General features: G+C 36.3%; 1 protein-coding gene across 1 annotated transcript in view; it reads left to right on the top strand.

The window, feature by feature from the left end:
* SEL1L3 (SEL1L family member 3) overlaps positions 1–17983 on the top strand; it is a 30569-nt gene extending 12586 nt beyond the window's left edge. The window contains exons 8-24 of the mRNA XM_042812060.1: positions 466–598; positions 1327–1470; positions 2188–2399; positions 4087–4266; positions 5241–5360; positions 5939–6079; positions 6308–6370; positions 7631–7807; positions 8375–8502; positions 9626–9709; positions 10531–10621; positions 10732–10816; positions 12272–12381; positions 13588–13715; positions 15465–15567; positions 15660–15732; positions 16699–17983. Of these exons, the coding sequence (XP_042667994.1) occupies positions 466–598; positions 1327–1470; positions 2188–2399; positions 4087–4266; positions 5241–5360; positions 5939–6079; positions 6308–6370; positions 7631–7807; positions 8375–8502; positions 9626–9709; positions 10531–10621; positions 10732–10816; positions 12272–12381; positions 13588–13715; positions 15465–15567; positions 15660–15732; positions 16699–16862 (2136 nt within the window). The 3' untranslated portion in view covers positions 16863–17983. The remainder of the gene's footprint in view (positions 1–465; positions 599–1326; positions 1471–2187; positions 2400–4086; positions 4267–5240; positions 5361–5938; positions 6080–6307; positions 6371–7630; positions 7808–8374; positions 8503–9625; positions 9710–10530; positions 10622–10731; positions 10817–12271; positions 12382–13587; positions 13716–15464; positions 15568–15659; positions 15733–16698) is intronic.
* Positions 17984–18436: the final 453 nt, after the last annotated feature.

Here is an 18436-nt window from a genome sequence, read left to right as displayed (position 1 = left end):
GTAATGGAACTTGGGAACATATAAGCAGTATATGATCATTTCATGTCACATTTTGCAATGTTAGTATTTCAAATGTTAGAGGATAAGACTTCTCAAAACAAGTACGTAAAGCAATATTCCTCAAATTAAGTCCTTATTTAAATACAGTTTAAGTGTTGCTCAGTTTTCTAGAGTAATTGAAGGTACAGGACACATTTGATAATCTGTGATTTTGTTGAAGTTGCTGGTAAACACCATTCGCGTTTCATCAGTTTTTCAAATTTATCTGTGAATTATGCTGACTATTTGAAATCATAGTCTTGTCATGGCTGGCATCATATTGTTTGGCACATTAACATGATGTGCCAAATAAGCTGGTTGTAGTAAATAATCTCTTTCCTTTCATTATTTGCCTAGAACGCTTGCTTATTACAAAGTGTAGATGAAAAACAACAGGTAATATAAATGTTATGTGTATTTTTCTAGATTTCTAACCCTCTGCATGACAAAGAAACAGTGGAACAAATTGAACACTACTACGAGAGATGTATGGACATTCAAGATATAGTTTATGAGTACAGTCATATTGTAAGGAAAGCCCAACTAGCACAAAGAGCTTGTAAGTATTAACCTGTGGGATATGAGTTTTCAACTGTTTTTGGAGACCTGTTGCCTTTCCTTTTATCCCATCCTGGCTAATGATTATCAGAAGTATACTTAAATCCAGCCATACATAACAAGAAAAAAGTCAGTTTGAAGAGTTCAGTCTTACTGGTTGCCAAAACAGTTTTTGTTCCTGCAAAGGCTTTTATGCAGTAGAATTCAAACCTAAATTACATTCTCATAATTCTTCTCTAACAAGACAGGTACATGAAGGGACAAAGAAACATTTCTAAGCTTAAATGTAAGCTATTTAGTTACCTTTCTTCAGCTTCATTTGCAAATTGCTCTAGATGCAGATGCTTTTTAAGCCTTTTCCCAAAATATATATTTTTTGCAAGTGTCTTTTCCACAGTTGCCTAATATCAACTAATTAACAAGCTTATACCAAAGCAACCATATCAGTTAAAGAAGAGATTCATAGTCTACGTGCATGCTGACCAGAAGGCAATGTTTCCAGTTCGAATTTGACTGTACGCGTTGTGACAAGATTATGGAATAGAATGAACCTTATACATTTGTAAACTGACTGTGCTAACCGTACCAATTTTAACACTGCTTTGTTACAGAAGCACCCATCTTGTCCACAAGTTTTTAATTTACTCTTGAAACGGTTCTACCAGAGTCTTGTTTACAGGGCAGCCAAGTCAGCTTTCATATCTCACTTAAATATGTTGTTTTCTCAAGGTTACTCTGAAAACTATTACTTAGAGCAGCTTCACAAATACAGAGGAAAGTCTACATGCGACGCCTTCACATGGAGAAAAGAGCTCAGGGAAAAGTACCACACCTTGTTCAGACTGTTGCAAGAGATGGATTTCAGTGCTCCAGGTGATAATCATAATTAATTTTACTGTTTTGAAATAACTCCACAACATATTTGATGTAAGTCAGTACATTCTAACTTCATGTTTCATAGATATTTTTTTTCTCATATAAGTTTTTACTAAGTTAGCTGATACATAGCACCACAAACAAAAGATGGATTATCATGTAGAAGAAAGTAGAAATATGTTTTTAGTGGTTAGCTAATTTGAGAAGGTCGTCTTAATTTTTACGTACTTTTTAGTCCTTGGAGGCAGTAAAATCACTTCTGATAAATCTTTTGTGATGCTAGGAAAAGTACCATTAAGAATGTCAATAATCATATGTAGGAAGAAGTTGACTCACCAACTAGTGATAGGATCTCTGGCTGCAGACCTCTCCTTTTCAAAAAGCAGCCTCATCCAGGAGATGTCCTCCCTTTAGAGGCTAGTCTTTAAATGAGCCCAAGGTCTGCCCCCTTCCAATCAGGTAGGAAGCACAGGAGAATTGCTTACATCTGTGCTTCCCAGACCAGCCACTCCAGGTGCTCAATCATCAGTTTAGGCTGTGACATAACAGTTCCCCTACAGTCCTGTTCAGTAATACCTAGGAATTTTGGTTGTCTGAACTGAATACCTTTCAGTATAATAGGAGAATCTGAGTTGGTTGTACTAAATTGGAGAGGGGAATCAGTCCCTGATTTTAACTACTGCAGTAACATTGTATCTTGTGTTGTGTTTTCAGTGTCAGAAGAGGAAAGTGATACAGTTCTAGAAATAGGCCAGAGGATATTTGAGAAGATTGCAAAGAATTTATCAAGTCCTGATGGCCTGAGCAACGTGGGCTCCTCCGTCCCTTTCTTGGTGGACTCCAGTTGCTGTGGATACCATAAGGCTTCTTATTTCCTTGCAGTTATATTTGAAACAGGGCTTGGTGTGTCTGTGGATCATGCAAAGGTAGTACATTTAATACATTTTGTTATTTCTGTGAACATAATTATCTTTAAAGGCAAGTTAGAAGTGGGATAAAGTTAGGATCAGCAGAAATAAAAAATGTGAAGTGGCCTCCAGATCCCTTTTCAGGCTGTGGTTGAAGGGGCTCTCTAATACAGCTAGTCCTAAATAACTCTGTGGCAGTGAAATCTTTATTCATTCCTTATGGCATGAAAATAAATGATTTAATAAGATCTAAAAATGGTACTAATGGCAGGATGGAAACATGCTTCTTTTCCCAGTTGCTGAGGAAGCAGAATGAGGAAGTAACCCTTGAGTTACCCATAGACCTTTGTAGGTGGCAATGAAAATATCTCCTTTAAGGCAGATCTCCTAAAGCAAAAAGGTTTTATGGTAGAGTCAGAAAAGAAGTCTCACGGTACAGTTTACAAAAATATGGTTCTGAGTATATGATCAAGTTATTAAAGGTAACCACAGTAGAAGAATTTAGAAAGTTAATGGTTCTTTCTGGAGACCTGATAATTAGCCATGGGAGAGCTGCTGGTCTACATACAGAGTCTTAGTATTAAATCTCGGGTTTTCAAAAGCTCAAAAGTTGCACAACTCAGAAATTTCTGAAACTACCTAAATTGCTTGTCAATGTCTAAAATTGGGTAAAGAAAGGAAATACCTTTATATTCTTAGAAAATAAAATGACCATGCTTTGGCTGAGTAGCTGCATGGAGTATGTGTTCTCTAGACTGTTAAGGCAAATTGCAAATAACCGAGGTGTTTCTGGATTCCATTCTAAGGTCAGTGAAGAAGGTATCTATCACTGGAAAAGGGTTGTATTGAAATTGCCAAAAGATATTTAGCGATGATACAATAGCGTAATGTAAGATGCTAATAAAGAATAGCAGCTCTGCCTAATGTAGTTACAATTCATAAGAACTCCAAAGAGACCAAGTTCACTTCAGTTTCAGAAACACAGGAAATCTTAGACAGGAATATTCTTAGTACCCTAACTGTGGAGTGTACCTAGTACTAATTATGGTGGCTGAAAAATATTTCCATTGGATCTGCTTCTAATAATGTAATAGATGATTTAATGTCCATTGTAGATGGGACACCACTTTTTTTATTACTATGCAGATGAAAAATTGTAATAATGCAACAGTGCTGAAAATTGTGTTGGCAAATTTACAGTACCTAGGCTATTTCTAGCCCCAAACAATATGACTTACAGGGTTTTAACACAAAGCTCCCTTTAGCTACACAAGTCCCCTCCTAGTCCTGTTGGATCCGGAGGGTAAAATTTTCGAGTGCTGTTTGTTTGCCACTATGTGTTTCCAGGGAATTTGGTGCTGAAACACAGATGATATCAGTGACAATAGTTAGAGGTCACTGCTGACTATAAAAAGTATCAGAGTCTTATTAGTTCTATAACAATGTGGCCTTACAAAAACGCTGCACACAGTGTACAGTAATTTTAAATGTATTTAGAGAGACTAGCTTTTTTTACAAAGCTTTCTATGCATATAAAGCACACTTTAACTACTTTGGGGCCATTGTTGATTCTGCGTTAATATAGCTGCTATATTAGCTAGTGTTACTACAGGCAACCCTGTGTTGCTTGTACCTCTACATGAAAATGCTAAATGTGTGATATACACTGTGAATTCACTCTAGCTTTTCTGTTGATTTTTGCCAGGGACTGCTGTACAGTTTGGTCGGGGCTCAGGGGAATGAGAGACTTTCTGTGATGAATCTTGGCTATAAGCATTACCAAGGCATTAATAACTATCCACTTGATTTGGAGCTGTCATATGCTTATTACAGTAATATTGCAATAAAGACCTCCTTGGATCAACACACTATAAAAGGGGAACAGGTAAAAGAACTTTAAGTGTAACCGGATTGTTTTCTGTGCAAGTGACTTTTCATATGTTAATACTAAAGGTGTGGACATCTTGATTTACAAGCATTAACTCGTCTGATTGTTAGAAAATCCCACAAATTATGTATAAGTATTATAAGTTCATTTCATAGGAAGGGGGAAACCAACCCAATGTTAGGCAAAAGTCCCCAGGATTGTCCATGTGTTTATCTTTCAGTAAAGTCTAAGTTTTATTCCTAGGCCCTAATTTCTCACTCAGATTTTTAATCATTAATATTGATAACCATCATTATTAAGCATCTGGTCTGCTGTTTCAGTAGCCGAACATCATGAAATTCAGTGAAATGTTCATTATCCTTTCCTTACTTCTACCTTTTCTAAAATCAAATGTAAAAAATTTGGTTATTAAAGGCCTACCTGAGGACATAAAGTTACAGCAAAATGATCTCAGAATTAGTTGCTGATCAGAAGGTAGCAAAGCTTTTCTGGAAAGGCTAGTCAAGGTAGGCCAGTACTAGAATTTTGACCCACCAAAAAGAATGACTATAGGCATGTCTTTATTAGGCTTTCTGCCAGATTTTGGGTTTTGTTTGAAGAGTTTTCTATACGAACTAAAAAACCTTAAAAATCTCTTGAAAATTCTATTCCTTTTATTTCAAATGTATTCAAAAGCACTTCTTTGTCATTATTAATTGCATTCAAAACTAAGAAATTTTTTTTTGCTGTGGACACATTGGCATACTTTTCCACTGTAGAGTGGACTTCGAGCTGTGTACTATAATGAAGCAGTAAGTAGTTGAGGTAAGGATATTCCTTAATGTTCTGGTCAGCAAAGAGGTGATGAGAATTGTAGAACTCGGAACTGGCCACAGATTTTTAAGGATAAGTAGGCAACAGGCAGCTTCATTAGGTGGCAGGTGGATGAATTTATTGTGCAGTGTTTTTTGTTCTGTTCTCCTACTCTTCAGGCATTTGTTGAAACTATAAGGCTAATGGATGATGAGCTGCTTAAAGCTCAAACAAAAGAAAACGGCGATGTCTTTATGTGGTTAAAACATGAAGCAACAAGAGGAAATGCAGCTGCACAGGTATAAAATAATACTTGCCCTCCTTAGCTTTATACACACATAACGTATGCATCAGTAGAGTTATGGAGTATAGCAGACAGACTTTTTCTCTATACACACAGAATTGCTCATACACAGAAAGGCTTGTACTGTTTCCCGTGTTTCTGTCTGAAAATATCCAGTGGGCATAAAAAGCCATAACAACAGTGCACAGGAGGAGTTGTTGTGACTTGGCAAACTCTTTCTCTGATCGTTTTCCCTGGGTTCTTCTTTGATATGGTGCAGTTATTGCTGCTAACTTCAGATTACCATCGTATGTTGTGATACTGAATCATATGATTTGCATACAATTACTACAGATTTTATCAGTACATTTCACCATCAGGAAGCTCTATGGAGATTCCTGATAGCTAATTACATCCCGACTGTTAAAGACATAACTGTATCTCAAAGCGATATTCTTTCTTACTCATAATAAATCTGTATTTAATAAGTATTTAATAAGTCATTATTTAAGTCTGCAAAAGTGGGTTCCACTGAAAATTCCCAGTTTCAGTGCTAACATTTGTAATGTTGGTGCTTACCTTGTTTTCTTTTAGCAACGATTGGCTCAGATGCTGTTTTGGGGCCAACAAGGAGTGGCAAAAAATCCTGAAGCAGCAATAGAATGGTATGCAAAGGGTGCAATAGAAACAGAAGATCCAGTGTTAATATATGATTATGCCATTGTGTTGTTTAAGGTAAGCAATGTTTCTTGTTTGTACCTCCAAAATTCATTACTGTTTTGCAAAGCTGTGAATGAAGGATAAGCCCAAAGCTGTACTTTAAATTACAGCTTTTTAAAGCTGAATAACACCTAGTAAGTGTTTGTGTTGACATTAAAATGCATTTGGAATTATATATGTGAATTTTCATGAGAATGTATTCTGTAATTGTAAGCAGTGATTGTTTCACTATATATTTCCTAGGGCCAAGGTGTGAAAAAGAACACAAAACTTGCTTTAGAGCTGATGAAGAAAGCAGCAGCCAAGGTAAAATAGAATTAATATCTTATCATAGAATTTCTATTCTAGCTGCCAATAATAATGGCCTCCAGCTTTTACATAAAATATAAAAATGTGTATAATGATTTTGTGTAAATAATAGCTTCCCATTGCCTTTACCTTAAATAGTGAAAACCTTATTTTCCCAAACTGAGAAAGGCTTAAGTAAGCAGAATGACTTTCACAACATAACAAAAATTCCTTTAAGTCAGGATCTTAGCAGCAAATTCCAGGGAACAGCCCAGAGACAACTTTCTTACTCTTGCTAGGCTCACATATTTACATTTGTGTGATCCTGTGTACCTTTAAGAACATTAACACCTTAATTAATGACAAATTGAACACCATTTGGATTTTGATAGATAAGCTAGCAACACTACTCACATTTGAAAGGAAAATAAATGCTATTCCAGAATGTCTTCGTCAGTGCCATTAGTACACAGCTCTTTCTACAAAGATTACAGAAAGAGGATATGCAGGGTAGATGATGTTAGCAGTCAGTAGCAAACAAATTGCTTGTTTTTGTTTTTGTGTTACCTTATGTCGTTGTTTCCGGCAGGGCTGTGCTATTAAATGTGCATCATCAAATAAGAAAAAATAGCATGTCCAAACTTATTTACTGGTTCTGAGGAATTTGAATTGCTACCAAACTCATAGCCACCATATGACCCACACATTTATGCAAGGAGACAGTGACTCACTGTAGCCAAAACAAAAGCTTTGATTGCTAATCCTGTCTGGAAGTGTGGTTATCTCCCTGGCTTCTCTTATTGTCTTCTCTTATTTCCACTGCAGATGCACAAAGATAGGTCTTCCTTTTAGGCTCTGCAGAGAAAATGAGTGAAAAACGGTCTCTGTTTGGTCTTGTCACCAAGTACAGATCTGAACGCAGACACGACTGAGACTCTGTAGAATAAGAAGAAAGAGGAGCTGGATTTCAGAGTGGAATCATTTCTTAATGAACACCCTGACAGATACTGAGGGGACTGACTATTGTTCCTTGCTGTCAACACAAGGCCATGAGGAAGAAAAGCTCTAGGGAAAAAAAGAAAAAAAAGTAAAAAGACAAAAAAAAGTAAACTTTTCTATCCCTGAGTTTCAATTGGAATTTTGATTGAATGTGTGTCCCACGTGCCCAGACAGGAAAGCCCATGAGAGCACCTAAAATTAGGCAGCAGGTTGGGAGTGCAGCATGACCCAAAGCAGAGTTAAATGTGTGACCTGAAACTGCTCTTCTTCTTCCCTGAGGGCTTGCCCCAAGCAGTGAATGGACTGGGATGGTATTACCACAATTTTAGAAGAGACTACAGAAAAGCAGCCAAGCACTGGTTAATTGCTGAAGAATTGGGAAATCCAGATGCATCCTACAATCTTGGTGTCCTTTATTTAGATGGGATTTACCCTGGAGTACCCAGTAGAAATCAAGTGAGTCAGTATTTCATGGTGGTATTGTTTACATTAGTGCCCAATTTAAAGATTGGGGCTTTATTCTTGAGACTGCTATGTTCACTCGCTTGTTTTTTGATGCTTTTTCTTAGACTGTTATTCAAGTATCCCAGCTGTGTGTGTTTGTGTTCCTTTAATTTAGAAACAAAGCACTTGAAGCAAAGCATCCTTCCTGCTTTTGGGGCTCTGGCCCCACCACACAGCCTGAGTTATCTTTTACAAATCACTTTCAGAGACTTGAGTATGGTGGCTGTACACAGCAAGACATACTGAGCATTGTGTTGTTCTCCAGGCTTTTGGGAAAGAAGGTTTATTCACATTTAAGTTCTGTTACTCTGATCTTGAATTTTTCATTCAGAATTTTAGTTTTTAAAAATCTTTTCCAGCCTAAACTTCCAAAAAGTTAAAGAAAGTAATTAATTTCACCTAAATGCAGTAAAAGTAGCTGTAAGTTTTAAATTGATTTAATGAAATGAGACCTAGGAACCAAAACTCAGTAAGCATTAACAATGTAGAGTTGTTTAACTGTGTTTTGTTTCTTCACAGACAGTAGCTGCACAATATTTCTATAAAGCTGCTCAAGGAGGACATATAGAAGGGACTTTACGATGTTCTCTGTACTACATCACAGGAAATATGAAAGAATTCCCCAGAGATCCAGAAAAAGCTGTAATGTAAGGAATGAAATCATTTGCTAAAGGGGAATTTATTTTTGTTATTCTGATTATTGGTGATTTTTAAGTCCACAGTCAAAATGTCTTTTATTTCATGGTGTTTACCTCTCTGAGAAACAAATCTGTAGTAAAGTTTGATCCCCGTTAATATGAGCATTATTTAAATTACCAGTAGATTCTGAGAGATGCTGAGTACTTCTGATGGACTTTCAGATGCACCCAAGTACATTAGCTCTCTGAGTTGATCCAAGGGCAGGAAAAGAAAATGCAGGTACCGTGTAACACAGCAGTGCATATTAGCATGTTAAGAGATGTAAGACTTATTGTACAAAGAGGCTGATGAGAAATTATAGCACTTATCACTAAGTTTGGGCATTTGGTGTTTCCTTTTTCAAAAAAAGAAAGCTAAGAAAAACCACGGAATGTCTCTGATATGCCTATGGAAGCAAACTGGCAAATATGTTCTTATTCATAGAATCATGGATTCACCAAGTTTGGAAAAGACCTCCAAGATTATCTAGTCCAACAGTCTACTTATCACCAATATTTCCCCACAAAACTATATCCCTTAGTACAACATCTAAACTTTTCTAGAACACTTCCAGGAATAGTGACTCAGCTACCTCCTGGGCAGCCCATTCAGGCATCTGGCCACTTTTGGAGGAGAAATGGAGAAATTTTTCCTAATATTCAACTTGAACCTCCAGTAGCACAAATTGAGACCATTCCCCCCCCACTGCCAGTTAGGCAGGAGAGGAGGCTGACTATCACCTCACCACACCCTCCTTTCAGGTAGTTGTAGAGAGCTATAAGGTCTCCCCTCAGCCTCCTCAGTCTCCAGACTAAACAATCCCAGTTCTAAACAATCCCAGTTCCCTCAGCTGCTCCTCATAAGACTTGTGCTCCAGACCCCTCATCAGTTTTGTTGCCTTTTTCTGGATACACTCCAGGACCCATTCAGTCAACACCTGCATGACTGTTGCAGCAATTACTGTGAAATCTTATAGTTCATATTATGAAGGAATTCAGAAGGTGATCCTGTATCCTTTTGTGTTCTTCATGTCAAAGTGGGTTGGGATTACTGGAGCACAGCTGTTAATATTTTGTTTGTTCTTTTCTACAGCTGGGCAAAGCATGTTGCAGAGAAGAATGGTTACTTAGGTCATGTCATTAGAAAAGCACTCAATGCTTATCTGGAACTTTCGTGGTATGTTTGTTCTGTTCTCTTCAAGTTCATGTTCTATTTTTTATTTACTTAATAGCAGAATAAAATAATTAACATTAGGCCACCAACTCAAATAAAAGAAATAACAGCAGTACCAAAATCAGTGGCAAAACACCCAGTGATGTAAAGAGAAGCAGGGACTGTCCTCAATTCTGTAACACTGTATCACTATACTGAAATGCCATATTGCAAATGCAGAATTATCTTCTATTGCTTGCTTTACAATAAATGAAATGCCTACAGCCCATAGAGGGACCAACATCGTCCGTTACTCACACATCCTAGTGTTAAAGACAATTCCTATTCCAAAATACCAATAGTCTATAAAGATAGAACAGAATCATATGAATGAACAGGTAAAGTGTTTCAAAGATGTATCCACATGAATGCTTGACAGGTAAAAACAGATTAATAATGGATATTTTTTAAGAGCACAGGGTAAGAGTCTTTTAAGAATGTTATATCCTAAACATTTAAATAAATTATTGGGCTTAATATCAATATAGCTATATCATCAGCATTGCACTGTAAAAGAATAAATGCAATAAATGCACACTGGAGCTAATCTAGCTCAGTAGAAGAGAGGAAATACTGAAAATTCTTGAGATCCAGCAATTCTTGTTACACCAAGCACTGCCAGTAGATGTAGCTGTTGCATGGGCTCGTCAGCCTTTTGCTTTTAAACCTTGCACACAGGTTTTACTCCTAGGTGATTTTATCGATTTATGTAATAATTTTAAATGTAAGTAAAATGCTTGTGACTTTTGTTAATACTTTCACAAATTTATTCTATTTAACTTTAGGCATGAAGCTTTGCTGCATTATGTTCTAGCAGCTGAAACTGGGATTGAAGTGTCACAGTCAAATTTAGCACACATCTGTGAAGAAAGACCAGTAAGTACATGTATTCATAACTCATTACTCTAAAAGGAACACCTTTTAGTAGAAAGGTGATCCTAATGTCTTGTGTGTGATATAAATGGATGAATTCATTTTCTTTCAAGGATCTAGCAAGGAAATACCTAGCAATTGATTGTGTTTGGAGATACTACAATTTCTCTGTGTCTCAAATCAATGCACCCTCATTTGGTATGTATAAGGAATTCTTTCTGAATTTTTATATAAATATATATATAATTTTCAAAAGTTACGTTTGTTGCAACTTCTGTGCGAGTGAGCAAGTTAAGGAAAGAGTAATCCATACTTAGACTTTCTTTTCAGTGTCTTAACAGGAATATTAGAAGTGTGCTACGTGTTGTGTTTCAGCACACTTTAAGAATTTCCCTTTTCTATGATAAAATTCTGAGGAACAATTAAAAGAAAAACAAAAAAACCTATGCTTAGAAAGCACCAGACATCCAGACATTTAGGAGCCTGAGCAATTGATTCAACGTTGAAGGAAAAAATAGCAGCAGACTTTAAGAGCTCACTCTGTTTAGTTTATCAGAGAGAAAATCCAAAAGCAAATATACTTCCACATCATAATTGAGTCATGAGAAACAAATGAAGGCTAAACTAATTTATCGTGAGTTTTTCTGTCAGGGTACAGAGTTTATCATTGTAGGCACAGATTACCATGGGGGAACTGAAAGATTCTCTCTGTAAAACAAAATATATGCCTTTCTGAAAGAAAAGGTTTATTCACATTTCAGTTAGATTCCTCTGGTCTTAAGTGTTAATACATCTGCGATTTTAATGTCTAAATCATTTTGTTACCCTTGATAGTTCAGTATTTCAATGTGCTCATCTTTTTTTTTTTTCATGAGAAAGTTTCTATAAAAAGAATGTGAAAGAATGCAGTTTAAAAATAATTCAAGCACTAGAACTAAATACTGCATTGATAGTGCTTAAAGCTGCAAAACAGTGCAAAAGCTGTTAGCCTTTGTGAGGAGTTTATTGATAGCTTAGCAGGGTGCGGTTTTGACATTCCTCCAGATGCACTGCTTAAATCTTACATTAGAAGAGCTTCTGCAGTTCAGACTCATGAGGTGAGACTGTCATTGCATTGAAGGAAAGATGACTTGTTGACTTCAGCAAATTAAGGATTTTATTACTTTTTCCTCTCTTCACATGAATAGCATAAAGGGACATTAATCTTAGGCTCCTTTCTGCATTAGTGGAGGATCAAGCCCTCCTTGTAGGAGAGTCAATCCTGGCAGTAGAGATTCTGTGAGCTACGTTATCATCAGCAGTGTGACCACAAGGCCACTGCTTATTCCTGGAGAGTTCTCATGACAGGGCTGGCACGACATGCCTGTTACAGTCAAGGGGAATCTCCTCTCTGTGATTCACTACAGTGTTTTTGCGCTACTACTCTGAATCTTTGCCAGCCAGTGCATATTCTCTTTCTGCCACTGCTGTTGAGATAAATATTTTTAGTTGTCAGTCAGATATAAAATAGTCACAGAGACAGCTGAGGAAGAATACCCCTATTTTTTTATACACTCAAAGTAGGAAGATTATTAAATTCTCCATCACATTGCTGGTTACTTTATTCTGTCTCTACAAGTGCTTTAAATAACGTGGTACTGGTTTCTTCCACAGTTTATTTGAAGATGGGAGACTTCTACTACTATGGTTACCAGAACCAGTCTAAAGACCTTGATCGGTCGGTGCGGATGTACGCACAGGCTGCATTAGAGGGAGATTCACAGGTAGGTCTGCTGTTGTAACATGTTAGTGAAACACTAGAGTTTAGAGCAATCTGATGGTTCATCTGGGACTGGTTATTGTAGATCAGTAGTTACTATTTCATAATAGAAGGCAGACCTAGAATAGAAGGACATGCTTAGAGTTAGGTCGCTGAAGATGAAAAGCCTAATTCACTACTACCATACCTCGATACACTTGATTCGTTTTTGACCTTTGGCATTTTTTGCACTGCAAGCAGAAGAGTTAATAGAGTTGCCTGAATTTTCTTCCATTTCAATTGTTTGCTGTTTTGAAAATAGGAAGAATGGTCCATTTCCATTCACAGTACCAAGAATATGCAAAAGTAAATGTTGTTCTCTCCATCAACAGAAGATCCATCTGAAAATGTTTCATAATGAAGAAATATATGATGTTACATTAGTAGAAACATGCAATATTTCAACTCTTCATTCTGCCTCCATGGTGTTCGGGCATGTCCTATATCCAGTATTCTCCCTATATCTCTGACAATGTCTGTGTCTACAGATAATATATTGTATGCTAATTTATTAGAGGTGGCATACTTGGGATCTCTGTTTCAGGATATTAGGACAAAAAAATACTGATAAGCTAGTAAAGGGAAGAAGGTAAACATGAACAGTTATTTTGAAGTATGAAAGCCAGATTGATAGGGAGTCCTCCAGTACATCTCCCATGCGTTCATATTCAAGGCTCTAAGGGGTCATATTGATGGCTACAGCAAGTCCAAGTAGGCCAAGTGTAACATTAAGGATTTAAATTGCTTGGAGCAAATTTCTCCTCTCTGTTTCACTGTTCTGATTTTTATTGACTTATAGAATTACATAGAGCAGAATTAAATGGTAACATAACAAGAATCTATTCCCACTTTTAGTCTGTGTTCCTCTAGTAGATGAGACATTATGGTTTGATATGGTGGCTGTGTTCAGAGCAAATAAAGACAAGAAAGGTCAGATCTTGGAAAACCAAGTAGTTTCTGAGAAAGCTGTCGCAGCAAATGACTGCTAATTCTTTTGCATTTTCTGTATTTAACTGGGTATTCAGTTAGAATGTAAGTCTCTTGTAATTATTCAGTGAATATTATGTTACACTAATATAATTGTTCAGATACTTGATACTTATACTAGTCTCCAAATACATATATGGAATATTAATGGTTAAAATGCATATATACTTTTTTTTACTACTAGGGTTTCTTTAATTTGGCCCTTCTCATAGAAGAGGGCAACTCCATACCTTCCTACATTCTGGATTACTTGGAAATTGATCAGGCATTGCATTCTGGTAATACTTCACTTCTTCAGGAACTTTATTACAGGTGAGGGGGTTTTTTTGTGGGCTTTTTTTTAACCTTCTGCTTTACCACAAGTAGCATTTACTTTGGAGAACAGCAATTCTTGTAATTATTAACTTCATTCACCTGTATGATTTAAGGCAGGTCAATATGTTTTAAATGCTTTAACTGCTAAATACACTTCAGTTTGTGCTTGTTATGTGAGACCTGATTGTATGTGGTTCCCTGAATTAGCAGTGACTAAATTTAATGATCCAGATAGACTTTTACAATTCTATGTTTTTAAGTTCCTAACTTAGTCATTGACAATTTGCATCTGTCCAAAAACTTTTTTTTTTTTGTAATATATATAATATATATAATATATATAGAATATAGAATTTAAAAGCATGTAACTGGAAAAACAGTAGTTCTTTCTGCTGTTTATGCAAAGACATTCCAATGTATTCCTGCTCCTACTGTGCCACAGATCATCCTGGCACTGGGGTAGCACAGTGGTAGATAGGAGAACATTGCAGATCCACTGCCTAAACTGCTGTGCGAGTACTATATATGCAGGAATCACCTACAGAACTCTGTTTCCAGTACTTCCAGTACAGATCTTAGGTTTCTTTTCCCAGTGTTGGAAATACATGGTGCAAATTGAAAGCTTACACATTATTTGGTGGATATGGGGAACTGCCTTTCCATATATTTAAGGGAAGAGGAGCTAATGATTAAATATGAGGCTGCAAAGAAAGTACAAGTGGTTGGTTTTTCTTTTTTTTTTTTTTTTGTTTGTTTTGTTTTTGTTTTTGGTGTTTGGTTTTTTTTTTGCTTTGTCATTGAGTGCTGCAACAAAAAGGAAAAAAAAAAAAAAAAGAGATGATACCAACACTAAGGGTTCACTTGTTAATTTGTCAACAGTCCACCAAAACGATCCTTCGTCGCAGTTAGCCTGAACTTGTACCTTAAATTGCTTCCATTAAATTAAAGTAGCAGTCAGCTAAGTAGGTCTTCCTAGGATTGTAAACCTGAACCTGAATTTTAACCTTCACTTGAGCTGAAGGCATCTGCTTTGCAGGGAGAAAGACACCAGAGTGGACAGCACTGCTGTAATTTCCCATCATTCTACACTTTTGTCCAGAATGGCATGTGCACATAGACATACACAGCCTCAGCTTGGTTAAAAAAAAAAAAAAAAAAAAAAAAAAAAGTAAATAAAATCAATTCAAACTCAAAGTATCCATGATTTAGAAGTTAAAACTCTCCTAGCTGGTAAAGTCCTAACTCATGAAACCAAGAGCACAACTCAGTTCACACCAGATCCCTCGCAGTTAATCAGTAAAGCACTCTGAACTCTGATAGCACTACATAGTACTCCGTTGTCTCTGAAGGAGTTTTAAGCACCAATTTCCTGCACAGACAGCCCAATTTTGTAGACCTAATCTTGAAACAAGTCCAACTGCTGGTGACTCACATGAGTTACAAAATATCCTGGGTATGACACACAGATATGACATTGTACTGTAGTCCTCAGCAAGGGCAGCCTGGATGCCCTGGACCAGTTGTTGACAAATCAGAAAATATAGATATACTCCTAGGGTAAGGTATTCTGTGCATGATGAGGTTAATCTGGGATTTCTTTGAATTTTTACTTTACCATATGTGAGATACTGCTAATCATATCTGATTGTTGTTATAGGCTACTGCAAGCACACTGGAGATTCTCAGATTACAGATGCCACAAAATTACAAAGTAGGACTAATTTTTTAAAAATCTTTTGTTTGTAGGTGCTGGAACCATAGTAACCAAGAATCTATTAGCCCATGCTCATTAGCATTGCTTTATTTCTACACAAGAGTTTTGTGGAACAATATTTTACAATCTACTTTGGTATGTATTGTTCCTTTGGTGCATGCACCAGTTCATTTGGAGCACTATCTTTGCTTTCCATTGGTCTAACATTTTTAATCTTCCTGTCACAGATATATTTCATGGGAACCTTTCTTCTATCAATTCTGGTTGCATTTTCAGTACACTATTTTCAGGCTCTATCTGGTAAGTATTTTTCATAATAAAACTGAATAAATAATAGGAGTGACCTTTTTGTTTCAGTAAGAACTTTAAAAATAACAGTGGGAATTCTAGATATGGTAGAACGGCCTACGCACAGCAAGTTCTTTGATATGCAAGTCATTGTTTGATTGTTGAAAGAATCACATGAAGTCAGACACAGATAACTGGTTCAAACCTGTTAGTTTCTTGAGAATTTCCCTTGATAAAACCTTTGATTCTTAATAAAAACACTAACTGCAGGAGATTATGCAGTCACTAATTATATGACTGTGAGAGTTCATACATTGTTTCTCCAGTGTGTGAGACTGCATCCCATGTTCTGTACAGCTGCATCCAGTCAGAGCATGGGAGTAAAAGTGCAGTTCAGAGAACTAGTACAGAGGAATAACTTGAGACTAGTCAGTTCCTCTTCAGACCAGTAACAGAATCAGTAAATACACTGAATTAGCAATTGCAGATTCTTCCTGTCCAGAACTAGAGTTTTCTTCCACTAAAAGCATTTACTTTAGAAAAGAAAAACATTTCTGCAATATAAATATCTTCCCAGCTGCCAATCTACACCGAAAGAAAATAGTGTTTTTAAAATATATTTAATGCTGAGATAATATAATATAAGATTATTTGAACTTTCTAATTACTAGACAGCATTTAGGACATCACTGTAAATAATGTGCTGATTATGGAAGTAACTCGGTAATCTGCATGTCCTTTCTTACTAGCTTTAATTGATCCAACTTGGGAGTCGCAATGCATGTGTACAAACGGCATAGTTAAAGTTACAGATACTCTTTTTTTTATTATTTTATATTTCCTAACCTTTGTGTAGTATCATATTTATATTGCAATTTTATAGCCACTTAATATTTAAAGATTGAGTTTTTAATTTGACATTTTCTTACATGGAATGGAGTTTCTTTTTAATCATTTCTTTTGCTTTTTTTCCTGAAGCCAGTAATTCTCCTGGAACAAGATCGCAACTGTCATTGGCTGAGCCTTCCTCAGGGAACAGCAATGAGGATGCTACAAGACCAGTGCAACAAGATGAATCTACTTTATCAAATGATTTAGCGCAGCAGGAGTTAAACCCTCTGAATCCTCTTGTTACCAGCTGAGGTGTATTCTTCTTAAGGCTCTACAGGAATACGGGATATGAACAACCACCAACCTAAGTACTGGCAACCAACCTTATTAGTAACATTAATAATACAGCCCAACATCCAAAATTACAGGGAAATCCACAGATCTAATTATTCTAGTAGAAAACCACCCCTATAATAACTTTAACACTCCAAACAGGGAATACAGCTTATCTTACTATACCCAACAAATGATCTTTGTGTATTTTATTGAAGGACTAGAAGACGACAAAGTCAATACCTAACTGATGCAAAAACTCCCCCTTGGTTTTGCTGAAGCAAATATTTTGCTCGCATATCTAATGACTTACTAGATAAGCTCAAATGCAGTAAAGGTCACTTTACTGGTATAATTACTGAAGTTTTCTGAGTTGGAAGCATGGAAATGATAAATAAGTGAAACTCAGCCACTACTGCTTTTCAAGTTCCGTGCCATGCCAACCAGGAATTTGGTACTCGTAACAGTTTCTTGTGGGTTTTTTTTTTTGACACCTTATATTCCATCCCAATTCTTTGGTGCAGAAAACATTCTCTTTTGAAAAATAAACACTGGGGGGATTTGCAATGCAATCATAATGTAGTAGTACTACTGGCTAACCCTTGAAATGTCAAAGTTTCATGAGTGTCAGCAATTTCCTAGGAACACAACAGTTAATATTTCCTCCACCTAAGAGATATTGATTGGAGAAAGTAGAGTCCTTAATGGATAAATAAGAGAATATTCAAGTGTGCCAGGTGACATGAAATGAGTGAACAATTCATTTTCTTGAGTTTACATAGGTAACACTCAAAAGGATTTATTTCAGATTCTACAGTACCTCTTAAAAGATACCTCTTTAAATGACATTTTGATTAAACACTAGATGGAAAATATGGATAATAAGAACATGGTGCAAGTGTCTTCTGTCTGATTTAGAGCTGTGGGGTAAGTGGCTGTAGGAGAGGTCTGACTTCTAGTGCAGATGTACATTCACTTCTGCAAATGTGTTTAGATCACAGAGTATAAACTGCATCAATCTATGCATTACTGAGGGTTAAATCCACTCTCCTTGCACTACGTTATTTACGCTTGTAAATAAAAATATTTTTCTAATTCAGCCTTAATGTGAGGATTTTTTTTGAAAGCACCTGTCAGGTGAGATTCTCCTATAATATTATCTTACTATTGCAGATGTTCAAGGATATTATCTAGGTGTCTGTTTTCTTAGATTGAAGTGGGACAGTCAACCATTACTTTCTTTGAAGAACACAGCATTCTCACAGAGTGGACCTGGGAAGTTTTTTGTCATTCAAGTAGGAGTTTTCATTATGAATGAATTAAAAGGAAAAAAAAAAAAAACCTTCAGAGATTGAAATATATATATATACACACACACATACATCAGTGTATGTTTCTCCTGCAAAAAATATATACATAAAAATTCAACAATGTTCCGAGTTGCTGCATTGAGCCAGCGGTTCTACTCAATAAGGAACGGAGAAAATTCAGATGTTGAAGTTTTTTCCCCTCTCTATCTCCAAATATATAGTGAGGAAGTATACTCTTATTA

This window comes from Centrocercus urophasianus, unplaced genomic scaffold (genome assembly GCF_019232065.1).
Source record: "Centrocercus urophasianus isolate 14NV4802_14NV808 unplaced genomic scaffold, USGS_Curo_1.0 seq_13, whole genome shotgun sequence".
NCBI classification, from domain to species: Eukaryota; Metazoa; Chordata; class Aves; order Galliformes; family Phasianidae; genus Centrocercus; species Centrocercus urophasianus.
This window is presented reverse-complemented; position numbering and strand designations above follow the sequence as displayed.